This window comes from Parasteatoda tepidariorum, chromosome 5 (assembly GCF_982258835.1).
Source record: "Parasteatoda tepidariorum strain Cologne lab strain chromosome 5, Ptep-v5.0, whole genome shotgun sequence".
NCBI classification, from domain to species: domain Eukaryota; kingdom Metazoa; phylum Arthropoda; class Arachnida; order Araneae; family Theridiidae; genus Parasteatoda; species Parasteatoda tepidariorum.
The window spans coordinates 76,063,592-76,082,813 of NC_141759.1; the positions used below are offsets into that span (position 1 = coordinate 76,063,592).

Genomic DNA, 19,222 nt, shown 5'->3' on the forward strand with positions numbered 1-19,222 from the left:
ATTACTATTTATTTAATTTTAAATAAAATATTGGTAAATGAAAATATTTGATTTAATTTTAAATAGTAAATTTACATATCTGATTAATATTTTTTCTAATTTCTTTATATTTGCTCGCAACTTTCGTCGAATTCATCCAAAACTTTTTGGTTTAAGATATTACTCACAAATATGTGGTGGAGAGGTCGAAGGATGGTGTTTTTCCTAAATTCAAAAATAACTAATTGTGTTTCTGATTTTTCATGAATTGATCTAGTTTAAATGCGTTTTTAATCATTTACAAATAAAAGTGCCTAACACTCAATAATAAAGTCAAGATTGAGAAACAAGTCTGTTGAACATGTGATGAAATCAATGGAAAATTTAACATAACTGAGATTAAACTTGATTAGAATATAATAATATTTACAGGGGTCAGAATAATATTAACATATACATGGGTGCAATAAAGGAGAAAATAATATAGAAAATATATGCGACTAATTACATATTTACACGAAACTGACAAAAATCCGTCAACGTCAAAGAACAGGTCTGACTGCTACCTTGTCTGTGACTTGTTCTGAGAACTTTTGATAATTTCGAGAACACTTTTCTTTATTTTAGAAAAGATAAAACTGTGGTCGTTCAATTGCTCTATTCTTAGTATTTATTTTGCAAAATTAGACGTTCGTGTCAACTGTCTTAGGTTATTAGTAGAGCCCGGATTTTGATGACCTAAAAAATTTAAATTAATGCCCTTAAAAAGTGCAAAAAATGCCCTTACAAACGGCAATAAATGCCCTTAAAATGCGAAAATTGCGCTAAAAATGCCTTATGAAATTACTTAAATAGAAGTAAAAATGTTGAACTAAAACAATGTTTTACTCTTTAAAATTATTATGAGTCGTTTCAAAAAATATAAAGCAATGCAATACTTGTTCTACGCTCATAAAAGTTTGAAAAATATGTTTTATATCCTAAAATAACAAAAAAAAGGAAAATATGTTGACTCCAAAGCATTTTCATTTTGTATAGAAACTTAAATAAATATAACAACTTCCATCTCATAATATTACTAAATATCAGAATTACAGTGGATTATTAATTTTTTTTTTAATATTTTGAAATGTAAACGAGCGTCTCTTGTCTGAAAGTAAATTTTTATACCAGGAGTAGCTTCTTTCAGCGTCTACTGATGTTATTGGTGCGTACTTGAAAAGGACGGTCACACTTACTGACAATTCTTCTTCAATTTGAAAAGATGTTGCTTCACCTTTTAATATCCTTGAGATTTTCTTCATTGTTTGGAAGTCCGGGTAATAATAAAAAATTATAAAAAATAATAAAAATTAGAAAAAATTAACAAAAAATTTTAAAAAATGCTTCAAAATGCGAAATACGCCCCAAAATTTAAAGAAAATGCACTGTAAATCTCAAAATATGCTCTAAAGGACAAAAAATGTCCAAAAATGCAAAAAATGCACAAAAAAAAAAATGCAAATGTCATCAAAATCCGGGCCTTAGTTATTAGTAAATGTTTCTCCATATGGATCTAAAATTTAGAAAAAAATTCAGTTTTCAAAGTTAAGCTAAGCCACCACGCAGTTTCTTACAAGTACAGAAATACTAACTGCTCCGGACCCCCGCCATAATAATTTTTAAAAAAAACGGTTAATAACTACAAATAAAAATTTGCAAATATTGACTAATTTTGCTTACTTTTTAAAAGGTATAGCAAGACTTAACCATGACAAAGTAGCGAATTATATAAGCCTTCACATTATTTAGAAATTGTGGGGAAAAAAACTAATAAATTAAATCTATAAACTACCACTCCGCTGTCCGGAGAAATTTGGCATCTCTGCAGGAAGTCTGATTTGACCATCTAATAACGAGCCGTTTTATGAAAATCCAGTAAAAATAAAAAAGTGGTAGCAAATATATGTCTGAAAATTCATATAATTTATGAATATTATTTGTTTCTATTATTTGCTTGTCAACCACTACTCTTAACTCTCAAATGATAAATTTCACTCAATTACTTTTAAAATAGAATTTGGGTTCAGGAGCACAACTGGTTCACTTTTTAAATAGTTTGCGCAGACTACTTATAAAATACCGCGAGGTGGCTAGGCGTCGTTTTCAGCTTACAACGGGGTGCGACGACGTCTTCCGAAGCACTACTTGGAGGTAATGGTTGCGAACCCAACCAGAACCCTGGATATATTCTGTGCTGTAATTCTGTAAATTGTACTGTCTGTTCTACCATTTGTCAATGATTTTCAAGCTTTTGTTCTGTCTGTTCTACCACTTTTCAATGACTTTCAAGCTTTTGTACTGTCTCTTCTACCACTTGTCAATGACTTTCAAGCTTTTGTACTGTCTGTTCTACCACTTGTCAATGACTTTCAAGCTTTTGTACTGTCTGTTCTACCACTTTTCAATGACTTTCAAGCTACCGTACTGTCTGTTCTACCACTTTTCAATGACTTTCAAGCTTTTGTACTGTCTGTTCTACCACTTGTCAATGACTTTCAAGCTTTTGTACTGTCTGTTCTACCACTTTTCAATGACTTTCAAGCCTTTGTACTGTCTGTTCTACCACTTGTCAATGTCTTTTTTTTTAATACTTAAAACTGTGTGTTAAGTGTCATTAAAATATCAGTGAGGGTCTAAAATCTCTATGTATATCTTTTATTCGAACAAAATATGGAACTCCACAAATTTTTATTAGAAATTTATTTTGGAAGACACTACTGTAATTGCAGATGATAGCAATAAAGTTTCATTTCATATCATACTTTAAATTTTTGATTTACAGTGATGGAAAAATTACGTAAAATAAAAATTAAAAAAAATACTGAACTGAAAATAAATTAAATTACGTTATAATACGGTAACGAGTAAATATTTTTTTTTTACAAAATGGAGTGTTAATACCTCTGTAAAGAGTAATGTTGCATTTAAATTCCTTTACAGAAAGCAAAAACTCTCAAATAAAACTTTGCAAAGTGCTAAGTAAAGCAAAATATTTTCATCCGTTTAGTATAAATGCGATAAAACATATCATAGTGACAATTTCTACTGAATCCGAGTTTTCTCGTGATAATTTTTACGTACAACCCGAGATAACTCGGCATAACCGGGAAAGCAATTGATGCATTTCCATAAAAATATTTCGTAGTGTATTTTTAAAGTTACGTTTCGCATTTTATAAAGTTTTAAACACTTACTTTTTTCTTCTGATGGATTGGAAGTGCGGCAGTAGCTCTCGTCCGAGTTGTCTGGACAATCGGATGGTCCATCACACCAACTTTTTCGGCTAATGCACTCTCCGGTACCACAAGCAAACTCTGAATATTCACAACGAGCTGTAATAAAAAGTAAAATATCAACTCGCAATTCAACTCACAACGAGCTGTAATAGAAAGTAAAATATCAACTCGCAATTCAACTCACAACGAGCTGTAATAAAAAGTAAAATATCAACTCGCAATTCAACTCACAACGAGCTGTAATAAAAAGTAAAATATCAACTCGCAATTCAACTCACAACGAGCTGTAATAGAAAGTAAAATATCAACTCGCAATTCAACTCACAACGAGCTGTAATAAAAAGTAAAATATCAACTCGCAATTCAACTCACAACGAGCTGTAATAAAAAGTAAAATATCAACTCACAACGAGCTGTAATAAAAAGTAAAATATCAGCTCGCAATTCAACTCACAACGAGCTGTAGTAAAAAGTGAAATATCAACTCGCAATTCAACTCACAACGAGCTGTAATAAAAAGTAAAATATCAACTCGAATTCAACTCACAACGAGCTGTAATAAAAAGTAAAATATCAACTCACAACGAGCTGTAATAAAAAGAAAAATATCAGCTCGCAATTCAACTCACAACGAGTTGTAGTAAAAAGTGAAATATCAACTCGCAATTCAACTCACAACGAGCTGTAATAAAAAAGTAAAATATCAACTCGCAATTCAACTCACAACGAGCTGTAATAAAAAAGTAAAATATCAACTCGCAATTCAACTCACAACGAGCTGCAATAAAAAGTAAAATGTCAACTCGCAATTCAACTCACAACGAGCTGTAATAAAAGGTAAAATATCAACTGGAATTCAACTACTCACAACGAGCTGTAATAAAAAGTAAAATATCAACTCACAACGAGCTGTAATAAAAAGAAAAATATCAGCTCGCAATTCAACTCACAACGAGCTGTAGTAAAAAGTGAAATATCAACTCGCAATTCAACTCACAACAAGCTGTAATAAAAAAGTAAAATATCAACTCGCAATTCAACTCACAACGAGCTGCAATAAAAAGTAAAATATCAACTCGCAATTCAACTCACAACGAGCTGTAATAAAAAGTAAAATATCAACTCACAACGAGCTGTAATAAAAAGAAAAATATCAGCTCGCAATTCAACTCACAACGAGCTGTAGTAAAAAGTGAAATATCAACTCGCAATTCAACTCACAACGAGCTGTAATAAAAAAGTAAAATATCAACTCGCAATTCAACTCACAACGAGCTGTAATAAAAAAGTAAAATATCAACTCGCAATTCAACTCACAACGAGCTGTAGTAAAAAGTAAAATGTCAACTCGCAATTCAACTCACAACGAGCTGTAATAAAAGGTAAAATATCAACTGGAATTCAACTACTCACAACGAGCTGTAATAAAAAGTAAAATATCAACTCACAACGAGCTGTAATAAAAAGAAAAATATCAGCTCGCAATTCAACTCACAACGAGCTGTAGTAAAAAGTGAAATATCAACTCGCAATTCAACTCACAACGAGCTGTAATAAAAAAGTAAAATATCAACTCGCAATTCAACTCACAACGAGCTGTAATAAAAAAGTAAAATATCAACTCGCAATTCAACTCACAACGAGCTGTAATAAAAGTAAAATATCAACTCGCAATTTAGAAAGATTTTTCCAATTAACTGCGAAAGAGTCGCAATGGCTCTGCGTTCGCCTTCCAATGAGGTAAACCCTATTCGAATCCCAGAAATTGCTGGTCGATACGAATTCCGCATTCGGCTTGCACCGACCACAGTTCTGACGTAAAATATCCCCAGTGGTAGACGGATCATGGGTTAGAGTCCTCTTGCCGTCGGGTGAATCATGGGAGGTTTTCGTGAATTTCCTCTCCATGTAACGTAAATGCGGGTTAGTTCCATCAAAAAGTCCTCCACGAAGGCAGATTTCCCCCAAAGCTTGATCCAGAAGTTTCCTTGTCATTTGAATTTGGTTCAAAATTACAAGGCTACGGAGTTGAACATTAGTAGTCGTAAACCAATACCAATACAACAATTATAAAATATAAAAATAAACTATTAAATATTAACTGTGAAACCGTAATCAAAATTATTTAACAGAAAAATTAAAGAAATGAAGCCATTTTGTTAACTCTAAAAATCATCATTCCGTTATTGACAAGTTCATAATAGCGAAAAAAAATAGCTATTGCTGGATCTATTTGAATGCAATATTTGATAACAATTACTAGAAAAGTAAAATAAATATAAATTAAAGGAAAATTTAGATACATAAAAGTATTGATTCTAATGCGCATGGTTAACTTTAATTCTAAGTTTCTCAGGTTAATTTTAACTCTTCACAATTTTTTATTCATTATTTAATTGCACACGTTTACTAGCAGCAATCTTACTTTTAACATAATATAAAAGTATACTATAACTGATTTACTATTTAAGAATTGTAAGACCTTTAACCACAATTTTAAGCATGTATAACGTAATAAAGCTAGACTATAGGATTACTTTGTAATCCCTGCCAGGTTCTAAAGAAAACTGCTTTTTTTAGACCTTTCATTTTGCATACCTGCCAATTCTTACTTTTTACAAAGGGATTTTCTAAGGCGATAGTATGCAATTTGAAACAAAATCCAATTAATAAACAGTAATTGGAGCTTAACCAATAAAGGGATAAACTTCCCATGAAATCTGAAATAAAGTGATTGTGATATGTTAAAACTAAAAAGATCGACAACACTTGAAAATATCTCACCACTTTTTTCACAAAGTGCTTTTTACGCCGAAACAGGGTGTTACATTTCCGCACAACAAAGGTGCCAACTGCTCCTAATTCGAAATTACTAAACCAAGAATAATACATTAAATGATCTACCACTCGAAAATATTTATTCATTGTGTAAAATATTTATTCACAGGCCCCGACAATTGCAGAAAATGGTAATATCAAAATTTATTTCTATTTATTTATACCGTTTTGTCTACTCAATTGCAACCAGACATGAAAGCAAGACGGAAAAGAGAAGAAACTGGTAGTAGAGCTATTTCATTAATAGATAATTTTTCGGGAGGAGCAAATGCTATCAACTTTGACACGGGTAAGAAGCAATTCAATATGTAACAGTGTTGCCAGGTGCTGCTAACCGTTCACCCCCAAATAGCGTTGTAAAATCCCCTAAAATTTTTTAAAAACCCCAAAATTTTTAACTTAATTTATAAGCGTTAAAAAATAGTACCAAAGTTAAATAATGTATAGAAAACGTTGCTTTAACCCTTTTTAATATTTCATTATCAACAAATTAATCTTTTTTACATTTCAATCGCTACATTATCTTTAATTTCTACTAAAATATTTAAGACATTTTTTCAACACTTTTTGACTTGCGCAATTTTTTATACATATTTTATTATCAACGATATAGTCTTTTTTAATATTTTAATTCTAACATTATGCTTAAAGTTTTGATAAAATATCCAACATATTTTCGTCAATACTTTCTGATTTGTATATGTTTTCGCTGTTAAACATTTTTAACATAGAAGAAATAGATACAAAACCCTTAAACCTTTAAACTACTTTTCGTGTTCCCAATCTTTCTTGTACTTTTGTACGTACTTCTTTTTTTCTTTATCCTTTGGTATTATTTTTAAACCATGCACATTAAAAATTTTAAATAATTTGAATTAAAATTCTCCAAACGTACTGGTTGATCGAGCTAAGTAATAACCTACTACATTCACCAAAGGGGTAAAGGTCTAAAATTATATCTTAATCTTTTTGTTTGGTTTAACATATTGATTTTCATATTACTATATCACACATTCAGTTATAGATTTTGATATTAGAAGGTAACCAAAATGAAACTAGTAAAATTCACAAATAACCCTAAAACAAACCCCTAAAAATCAATTTCCCTAAGAAAAAACCACTGAGGATAAAAAATCCCCCTAAATTTAGGGGGAAAACCCCTAATCTGGCAACACTGATATGTAAATTATATCCGTTAAATAAATTTGATAGTTCTGGTTATTTTATTATACCCGAAAAAAAAGCTAAAACTGCAATTTATTTGTTACTAGTTTATCTCTTTTACGTCTTGATATATATGGACTTTCAGCCCTGATTGCAACTACCAACTTTCACCTTTCAGTTGCGCTTCTGCGATTTATTATTTATTTCCATTCAGATGAATTAGTTAGAGCCCCTAGCAGGGCTGATGATAAGATAGCCATCACATATGAGTATGAGTATTGCAACTACCGCTATCAATACATTTCAAATTATTTGTACTTAAAACATATGCTATTTTGCATCCATGTTTCATAGTTCACAATAAAGTATACCATAAAATGTTGCTAGTCCCGTTTAATAAAATTGTGACTTTTATTAATCAATAAAAAAAAATATATCTTTTGTAGAGTAGACTTAACGCTAACCAGGTCTCTCTTCACTGAGAAGTGCGTCCAAACCAAAATTTTCAAATGTTTTAATAAACAAACCAATTCTATGCATCCTTCTTTTGCATCGTCAAATTTTTTAGCATTAAGTTCATAATATCTTCAACTAAAATTTCTTAAACAAATTACTAAATTATTCATATTCAAATCCATTACTTTTTTATTATCTTTCATACATTTTTAAATCATTGTTCGATATTTAAAGTTGACCCACATTTTAAGATATTCCAAATTCTAATCTTCCCTGAAATTTACTTCCGCAGTGGTCAAAAAACTTTTATTTTAACGAGTGATTTTGATTTGAATTGACTAATAAAATGGATTTAAATATATTTCACTTACCGCTACACATAAATAATTCCTAAATTTAAATAAAATGCCACTCATCTTTAGTTAGCACTTTTAAAATAATTTATTTTAAATGTTCTCAAAAGTTCTGACAACTTCAGTTTCTAATACCGATCTACTTAACAATTTTATTTACAAGTTATTTTTATTTAAATCCGGCAATGAACATCCGACACAATTTCTAAGTTAACAACTATCAATACTGAATTCCGTTACTTTGTAATTTTGAACCCAACTCAGAAGGCAATGGAACTCTTGTATCAAGTATTGGGGTAAACTAGCCTTTGTGTAGAACTTTTTTATGTAACTAACCCGCATTTGCGTTACATTGAGAAGCAAACCATGAAAACCTCTCATGGTTAGTCCTATGTCAAAAGCATTCTAACACATGATCCGTCTACTACTGAGGATATTTTACGTCAGCACTGTGGTCCGTGCGAACCGGGTGCGGATTTTGTACCGACCAGTCGTCGATGGGATTCGAATTCTCCATCACCTGAGACACCCCGCGTCTCTTACGACTTTTATTTTACATTTTTATTTTATAATATTTAATTTCAGAACATTTTTAGATTTTTTTTAATTTTATATTTTTTATTTCATTTTTTTTTTTTTTTTAATATTTTTATTTTACATTTTTATTTTATATTTTTTTATTTTCTTTTATATTTTTATCTTTTATTTGAATTTTAGCTAAATTAGGAATGTTGTATAGGTTAAAAAGTTAACAAATGGTGCAAATTTCGGACGTGGATTGTGATATTATGAGCTGTATTAATTTAGACTATTTTTTGTAGTCGTCGTTGAACAGCTGATCCAACTTAAAGTGTTCAACTCCGTTGCTTTGTAGCTTTGAACCCATATCAGAAGACACGGGACAAGCATAGGAAAAAATTCGCTTACATGGAGGACTTTTTGATGGAACTAATCCGCATTTGCTTTACATGTAGAGGAAAACCTCCCATGGTTAGCCTGACAGCAAGGAGACTCTAACCCCTTAGCCGTCTACCACTGAGAATATTCTACGTCAGGACTGTGGTCAGTGCAAGCCAGATTTGGAACTCGTATCAACCAACCATCGTTGGGATTTGAACCAGGTTCACATCATTGGAAGCCGAAAGCTGTATCGCCTGTTCGTTCATGGCTCTTACGAGTTTTATTTATTTTTATTTTTTTATGTCTGTTGTTGAACAGCCGACCCAATTTTGGGTTAACGACTACCAATGTTCAACTCCGTAGTCTTGTAATTTTGAACCCAATCCAGAAGGCAAGGAATCAGTACCCCCCAGAGGTATTGATTTGTTATGGGAACATGGAGGACTTTGCGACTCGGCATATTTAACGTCCATCAGCCACCATTTACTACACGGGGAGTCTTCTGCCGGTGGACATCGCACTTACGAGTTTTATTATAGCCAATGGAAGCTAAAACATAAGATAGTCTTTGTGTAAAAGCCTGTATCCTAAGTGGATTTTCCCACGATCATTAGCTACCGCCATCTTTAGGTGTGTCGGAAACGTGAATATATTTAAAATTCTCAAGTTATCCTCATACTCATTCAGGGTAAACAACCAATTTCTCCAACTTTCCTAGCCTTAAGGCTAGTTACATGATTTAGAATTGAGCAAAAGAGGCAAGAAAACTAAAAAAAACAGGGATTTCCTAATCGAAAAAGTTGAATTCGTTTTTTTACAACACGAGACAGACAACAAATCATTTCAACTGGATTAACCGTAAATATTGATACATAATTTAAGACATCTTATTAACGACTTCATTCTTTTATGAACCGATACTGAGAGAAAGAAAAAAAAATTGCATGACATAAATCCCTAATTCATGATGTAGCGACCTTGAGGGCTTTGTCATATGTTATGCCTCCACCTTTTATAAGCATTGGTGACCTTCGATGTTAAAATGAGTTGTTGAATGACAATTAAGATTAACTGACGGTGGGTTTTTTTTCCTTCCTAAAGTGTTGTCATTTGATGGTATTTATTGACATTACGAAGCGGTATTTGAATAATATTCCACTTGATATTTATAACTCTCTTGAAGAGTGATGATCGAAAGGTTCGAATTTTCCTTCCATTAACAGAAAAAACCTGCGGGAATTAAGAAGAAAAACGCCACCTGCTGTACAGAAATAGCCCGTCGATTACGACCCATGAGGATTCTGATAAAAATTACTCTGGGGAACAAATTTTTCGTTGCATATTTACGTAAGCACTTGATTTTACTTTACTCAGGTGTGGGGATTTCAAATTAGTTCTGTTCCGAAAGCATTAGATTTTTTTCGAAATGGTATTTTCAGTTTAGTTTAGTTTTTTTTCTTTCTTTCTGAATGTACAAGTTTATTAACACACGTATCCGGCTATTGTTTTGAAAGCGGATGTGGAAGTAAAACAATATAAATGAACTTTAAAAAATTTTAATGCCGTATGATTAAACGTGTAACAATCACTTACACGTAATTGGGTACAACACAAGTTTTGCAAATATATCATGTTTCGTAAAGTTATAATAAATTGGTAGAGAATTAAATAGTAAAACTTGAAAAGTAAGGAATATTACTCCCATTTTTTAAAATAGTCACCACGAGATCACTGCTAACGAAAACACGAGTTAACCCTTTAACGGGTCCTTTATTTCTAGTAAAGGTAAATTAAAGTATTTTTGGAATTGAAATTGTTTTAAGAACAGTAATTGATATTAAAAAAAACTCATTTGGTTTATAAAAATGCCATTTTTTTTGGTGGTTAATATATTTAACATGACCTATTAGGAACTTACTGACTTTTATTTTTCTTTATTTATAAAAAGAATTCCTTAAATGCTACAAACTTCAAAAGGAATTATGTACTTAATAACTTTTATAAGTTTTTTAAAAGTGACAAATTAATTTTATTCAAACTCACTTCAAGAAAGCTGAAGTTATTGCAAAATGGAAACCTAAATTAAAAGTGGTAAAACGTGGTGGTAAGTATACTTACCACGGCCTTCAAAAGGGTTAACTCGTAACCGGTCAGCAATGTATTAAGATCATAAAGGTTTATATACATGCAAATACACTTGTCTGCTTCTTTAAAATTATGACTTTTGACGGGGGGAAAAATCTTACAGTATCGCATTATAAATTGAAAAGTATCATCGCTACCTACTTCTTCCTACCATAACTTACGAAGCAAAGGAGTGGGGCTGAATTTCGACTGCAAACTCAATCATTCAACTGAATTTTAAAAAAATCCCGGTTAAAAATATATTTTCAAGTTGCATAAAGATTATAGCTTGTAGACAGAAACAGATTGCAGGTTCGAAATTAGCGACACGAAAATATTTGAGACCTGTTCGAAAATATCAAGCAACAGAAGTAAAATGTTCCTCAGTGTTATATTATAAACCATTTCACACTTAAGTCGCATTCTTTTTGCCAAAACGAAATTATAAATCATTTTATAAATAACATGGAGCAAATGAAAAATCGCTGTAATTTTAAATGAGTTCAGTTAAATTGGAAAAGTTTTCAGTTTTTAGGCCTAAGATCTAATCAGCCTATCATTTACTAATTAGGAAATGTACGAAAATTTACTCAAACGGTCTGCATTTACTTAGGCTAATTACAATAAGCCTTTTACCGGCTTTAAATAGAGAAGTAAAGTGAATCAGGCTAATTAAGAAATGAATGGAATATATTTTATATTTATCCTTAAAATAAATAAACTCTTCGTCAACGAACAAATCAAGCTTAGCAGGGAATTAAAAAAAATTTCATATGCCTAAGAGTACCGGGTTTTATTTTAATAAGCCTAAAAAGTGTTAGGATATAGCCTAGTGCATTTCTAAATTGCGTCGGTGGATTGCAAAGAGTTGGCTTTGGCTGGCTCTTCCAATAACTCTACTACAGGCAAGAAAATTAAAATATGTATTTTGAGATTAAATAAGTTTTAAATAAAGGAAAATCTATATAAAATTGTTGAGGTAATATTATATAATATAATGCATCTAGAAATAAAGAAATTTTTTTGATTTGAAGGTCTTGAAGTAATAAAGGGATGCCAACTTGCTCCTATCAGCAGATAAATATTTTAAAAGTGTATTCTTTTAATGTAAGATTTTTGGTTTAATAAATTCGATTTACAGGGTTTCCACTCACTACTACTTCAATACAAAAGCAAAGCTTATGTGATACGTCACGTTATCACAGTCAGGCTGTGTTGAGCGGCTTAAAAAATTAGAAACATTTACCGAACATCTGCAAATTCTAGTTTGCAGTCCTCTATCGTTTTTTAAAATATTTTGTTGAATCTGGAGCAATTGGCATCTCTGGTAATATAAGGCTAAACTATTTTTAAAGGTGGAATTTTTATATCAAACTTTCCTTTAGTATTATTTCCGGATAGACACTTTACAAGGTTTTGAAATTTCCAACAACCCAAGACACAGAAACATTTAATAGCTCGCAAGGAAATCATGACGGTTTACGCAGAAACGTGGTTTAAAACGTTTTCCTAAACATAATTGAAATGTCACTAGCTGATCATTATCTAGCTCAAAATGTTATCCTAAACATAATTGAAATATAGCGAGCTGATCATTATCTAGCTCAAAATGTTTTCCTAAACATAATTGAAATGTGGCTAGCTGATCATTTATCTAGCTCAAAATGTTTTTCCTAAACATAATTGAAATGTATCTAGCTGATCATTATCTAGCTCAAAATGTTTTTCCTAAACTTAATTGAAATGTAGCTAGCTGATCATTAATTAGCTCAAAATGCTTTCTTAAACATAATTGAAATGTAGCTAGCTGATCATTAATTAGCTTAAATGTTTTCCTAAACATAATTGAAATCTAGCGAGCTGATCATTATCTAGCTCAAAATGTTTTTCCTAAACATAATTGAAATGTAGCTAGCTGATCATTATCTAGCTCAAAATGTTTTCCTAAACATAATTGAAATGTAGCTAGCTGATCATTATCTTGCTCAAAATGTTTCAATTGTTAAAAAATGGGATGTCTAAATAGCCTAATTTTAGTTAATTTCTTTTTTAAAGTTGGTTTACGGTGTTATTTTGGTCTTCGTAAAGATAGTATGGCATGCCTGATCTGAACAATCAATGAAATCATCAAAATACTATTACTAACAAAAATTAATCTAATCAGTTTATATGATGAAAACCAATCTATTTTGAGTAAACAATAAATATTTTTCGGACACGTATGTCAATACATGATAGCGATTGCATTCTGAAAAGCGACCATGATGCAATCGGCATTATTTTTACAACTTCATGTTTGAAAGCAAATTGCTCATAACGTTCTGAAAATGACAAATGATTACCGTATTAGCCCGGAAGAGCTATGAAAAATGTTTATTGGCGAATGACACTGATGAGTTGATGACAAATACATCAATGGAAACTCATCTTTTCGACACACTGAACACAGCCTTTTTTGTCTGATGTAGAGTGATTAGTTTGTGGTTAGATGCAAGTGTTATCAAATTACTTGCGTCATTTATGTAATTTACATACTTATGCAAATGACGCACCGATCTCAGCTCCATCGGCGACTTTCATTTTGCTGATATAAATGCCGCCGAATGGTAATGGCAGTAAATTACACAAAATTTCTCTGAAATATGGTAACTTCGTTATCAATCTTACAAAGAAATTACTTCATTGTAACATAAACATTTGATACATTTTTATACAAATTCAAACCAATTTTTTTTATAGATTCTGAGTTATTGAATTCATCGATGTCATTTGTTTTGAAACCTTTTCTATGGTTTCCAAGTTAAACCCCAAAATCATTTCCCTAAAAAAAAGTCAGTAGTTATTTTAGTCAGTAGTTCCCAGATAAAAGCCAGTGATTATTCTTGGGTATTTAAATTTATTCGACATTTGATTTAAAAATATTTTGATAACCGATATCAATTCTTTTGATTTTCGATATTTAAATTATATTAAACACCTCAAAAGTATGTTAAACTGTTTTTAACCCCTTAGATGAACTAACATCCTATTATTAGAACACTTCTTTACTCTACATTTCCGCTTTTTATGATTTTTACAGTGAATCGATAGAATTCACCGTTAGAAATCTAAAAAATGAGGAATATTGGCAGAATGTTGTAATGTTTCATATTTAAGATATTTATATAAATTTCAGTAAATCTACCCTGCCGTTGATTTTTTGTTTTAGCTCCTCCAATTCATAATTCAAACACTTCTAACACTTTATAATAAACACTTCTTCGCACAAAGCAATAAAGTGAAACACGACTCATTAGAATAAATTATTTCAATTTGAAAATCTTCCGGAAAAGAAAACTTTTCGACCTATAGCATCATTCTTTTTCAGTGACATCATTCTTTCAACTTTATAAAAATTTTAATTGTTTCATCGATCAATAATGCCGAAATTAGAGAAGAATATGATATTTTTTTACCATATAATTTTACTATTGTATTGGTCTAAATTCGATTTTTTTTTTAAAATTAAAACTTCACTGAATACCAATATGCATTCCACCTCAAGATGAATAGGCAAGGGACCTTCGGGCACAAGTCACCTAACCTAAACTAGATGCCTAAACTTATTCTCAAACAATAACAGAAAGAATAATTTCAAAATTGCTGGTATTAAAACTAGAAAGAAACCTCTCCTCATTTCGGTCGATTCGAATTTTGCATGAGTAAAAATGACGCCATTTCTAAAAATTTCAGGCTTTCAAATTGTGCCAATAAATTTGCCGTGTGAAATCTTCCAAAAAACATTTGCTGCTTAACCCCTTGGAGACGGGTGATTCATAAAAGCATTCGTACAAAATCAGACTCAGGATGTAAATAAATAAAAAACGGTAGCTTAAATGTAAGCTTTGCTCATTTGACAGACTTACTTTGCTTTTACTTTAATTACTGTTAGTTTATTCATATATATAATAAATGTTAGTTCTAAGTAGAACTAAATAATTTTATTTTGAACTAAAGTAATGGTTAATTAAATAAAACAAACAATTATAACCCCGTCCACAAATAAGCTAATAAAGAACTACTTTGGTTACCATTTTTATATTTTTACCCTGATTGATACCGTTTTATGCTGGCACGTATTTGTGACAGTCGGACCGAAAGGGTTAAAGAAAGATTGTTTACATAGAGTTTGTATGGAAGTTATTCCATATAGTAAAGAATATGGACATAGAAGTTTAAAAAAAGTGTTCATAAAAGTGTTGCCGTTTGGAGTAAGTCATTTACATTTGCTCTGAGGTACTCTAGGATGTCTAAAAAAAACATAATTAAACTTCAAATCGACATCAACACTTATGCAGTTTTAAAACTTTTTTTTAACCAAAGCAAATTAACCTTCTTAGACAAGTAAATGGCATAGGAAGGAAAATCTCAATATTCCAAAATAAAATGGCGAGATTTGAATTAAGTAAAGTTTATTTAACACTAGGTTTACGGGAAGCGTCATAAAAAAAATTACAAAACCTGTTTCCATTTTTATTTTATCTCTTGTAATGACTTTTATGCATTGATCGAAGTAAATATATATTGAAGTCTATTTTCTTCAAAATCGAAATTCTCTTTGTGGTACCTAACTCTTCGGATATGCGTCAATTTGACGCGATCGTAATTTAGACATAATTTTGAGTAAACATGCAAACATCACATCAATAATAAATAGGAATGTAACGACAATACTTCGATCCGTTATCCCATATCGTTATCTCAAATGAAACAAGCGATATGCTGTTGCCGATAAGCAATAATAGAAAGAACTAACGCAGAATGTCAATTGATGTCAGATTGAGTGTCAGATTTTGAAGGTTTCAGTTGCTTAGTTCGAGCATTGAAAAATGAAATACTAGAATATTTCATCAACACATATCTCATATTTTCATTTTTTTTTCTTAGAGTATATAATTACTTTACTTTCTAAATGCAGAGATGCCAACTGCTCCGGACACGCCAAGATAATTAAAAAAAACGGTAAATAACTACAAAGTTAATTTGCAAATATAAAATGGTGAATTATATAAGTCTATGAATTGTTTAGAAATAGTGGTGGATAAAAATCTACTAAATTGAATTTATTAAACCACGAATCACAATTGATAAACTACCGTTTGAAAATATATATTTACAGTCCGGAGCAAGTTGGCATCTCTGTAAGTGCTGTTATATGTATTCGTTCATGCGTCAAATTGATGCGCGTTCGTAGACATAGGTATATAAGAAACGTCCGTAAACCTAGTGTTAAACAAATTAGAAGTCTCCTAAACTTTAATTTCAACTTTACGTGCAAGATATATCGTTTAGAATATCGAAGTCATCCACCTTTGCTCTGAGTTATTCTAGGATGTCTAAAAAAAGATAGTTCAATCCAAATAGACAACGTGGAGGGGGGAAAAAGTCGTCGACCACATCGACGTCAACACTTGTGCAGTTTTAAAACTTTTTTAACCAAAGCAAATTAACCTTCTTAGTGAAGTAAATTGCCTGGGAAGGAAAATCTCAATGTTGCTCTGTTCCAAAGTAAATAGACAAGGGTTGAGTGAAAAAATACTTAAGCAGCAATAAATCTCATCAACGCTGCTTCATCGTTTGCGTGTTTCTTTTTATGTAATTGACACTCAGCTTGTAACTGTACCCGCATTCGTCTTACTTTCGTGTCAATGAAAGAGTTTGAACGGCAGGAAGCAAGAAGGGGTTAAAAAACGGAAGAATGTCATGCGATCATTGGTTGGGGAAAAAAAATTGGAAGTGTTTTTCATTCTGTAGACGTTTTGTAAGCTTTTGGGATGAATTATTGGCGGAGAAGCATGCAGAAAAGAAAACAAGCTGTGAATGGGGCTTTTAAGAAGCTTTTTTCAAGCCCTTCAGATTTCCACGTATATCGAGTTGAAAAAATAATAATAAATGTATGAAATAAAAATATTTGAACGTTTCCTCCAAATTAGGGATAATTATTTCATTTTAATGAGTAAATATCACGAAGAGGATGCTTTTTTTTTACTATCCATAATAAAAACAAACTACGTTTATTTAATATTTGTGTGCTTATTTTTCACTTAAAAATATTCTTAGTTCTAGCACTTGTTTTTAAGCTATAAATTTAATTAGTTCCAGATTCCCTGCGACACAATTGCTAATTAGTGTTCGCAAGAGTATTGGCACATAAAATGTACAATATTCTAGTGGAACGTAAATCTATCTATTCTAATGTACAATAAAAATACACAATATTCTAGTGGAATGCACCTGAGTTTATTCTAGTGGAATGTACCCCAGTTTATTCTAGTGGAACGCAAATCTATCGATTCTAATGGATTGATTAAAACAATATTTAAATATGTTTTTATTTATGCTTAGCTGTTTTATTTCATTCTAGAGGAATGTTTATTGCTACATTTTCTATTCGAACATACATCTGATTTAAACAGTATTTTAAAATATTTCTAATGATGCTGTGCTGTTTATACACATTCTAGTGGAATGTGTCTAAACCTATTCTAGTTGAATGCATATCTACTTATTTTAATCGAAACATATATCTACCTGTAATGGATTATTTAAAATAGTATGAAAATATGCTTCTAATAATGCTGTGCTTTTTGTAATGCAAACTAATACCGCAAATCTAGCCAGGTATAAAATTTAAAAAAAAAGAAAACGAAAAAAGATTCTAGAGTGCATCTAAGGACTACCTCCTATCAACAAAAAGGTTCTAACACGGCTTCTTGCGCGTAGTTCGCTGGAAATACTTAACCGTTTAAACGCCTATGTACCATTTTTGGAAGATGTCTCGTTACAAAAAGATAAAGACTGGTAATTCGGTTATTTTATTGTCATAATTAATCTTGAATACGCAAAGCATTCGTATAGTCACCAAATTATTTAAATGATACTAAACTCTAATTTTGACTCAGAAATCAAGCACACGTAATATTTTGAACCCAAATTGGTCGACAAATATATAATATATTAATTTTATTTAATCACGAATATACTACCACTTTTTTCATTAAGGTGCTTTTCTTATACTTACAAAATATAAAATCGCTGGCTAAACTGTCAATCTCGTGTAAATACGTAACTAGTAGTTGAAAATTAGTAGTAAAAAATTGGATTTCTTAAAAAGTACATCAAAAAACGCATTAAGTGTGGTAGACAATTAAAAATTAATAGCTCTCAGATATTTTAGTTTTTTTTTTTTACCAACATTTCACAAGCCTCACCACTCACGAGATGATTTACTGGTACAATACACATTTACAGGCTTGTGTGCTCAATGAAGGCTTATTAACATTTGTCAAGTAGAAGGACAGCACGAAGATACATCCGGGGTAACAGCGGGATTCGAACCCGCTACCTTCACGCTTCGCACAGCATTTGGCTTTTCGATACTGCTCGGCTAGGGATTTCCCACCACGAGGCAAAACAAGGAGGTAGGTACTTTATTTACGTCGCACTAGAGCTTCGCAATGGGATATTGGCGACGGTCTGGGAAACATCCCTGAGGATGATCCGAAGACATACCATCGCAACTTTGATCCTCTGCAGAGGGGATGGCTACCTGCTTTAGTAGCCCGACGACCTGCGTGGGAAGTCGAGCACTTTACGGTAGAACAGTTTAATGAGGACCCGTACCGCACACCCTCGGTTGCTACACAGGCTGATCAAAGTGGTCAGCCACCCGCTTACTGACCATAGCCAGTGATTCTTGACTTCTGTGTTCTACGGGGAACCGTGTGTTTACCATCAGTTCACTGAGGGACCAAAACAAAGAAGCATTTCGTACGAACTTTTGAATCATTTACATCTAGTGATGTGAAAAATAATTTTAAATCAACTTTACAAAACAAAGATTCACACATTAAACCATAAATTTAGCTACCTCTAGAAAAAATTTCCCCAAAAAACGTAGTAAGTTGGCAGCTCTAGTTAATAAAAATGTCTTAGTCCTCCTAGATAAATTTCGTGCTTGACTTTGCGTGCAGGTGGTACGGCTACCGACGCGGGGGTGCCACCCCCTCTGCAGAGGATCAAAATTGTGATTGTATGTCTTCGGATCATCCTCAGGGATGTTTCCCAGACCGTCGCCAATAGCCATTGCGC

General features: G+C 31.7%; 1 protein-coding gene across 2 annotated transcripts in view; it reads right to left on the bottom strand.

The window, feature by feature from the left end:
• Positions 1-19,222, bottom strand: part of LOC107450603 (uncharacterized protein CG3556) — a 73,437-nt gene that overhangs the window by 37,718 nt on the left and 16,497 nt on the right. For both annotated transcript variants that reach the window (XM_016066433.3, XM_016066435.4), the window contains exon 2: positions 3,216-3,353. In XM_016066433.3, the coding sequence (XP_015921919.1) occupies positions 3,216-3,353 (138 nt within the window). The remainder of the gene's footprint in view (positions 1-3,215; positions 3,354-19,222) is intronic.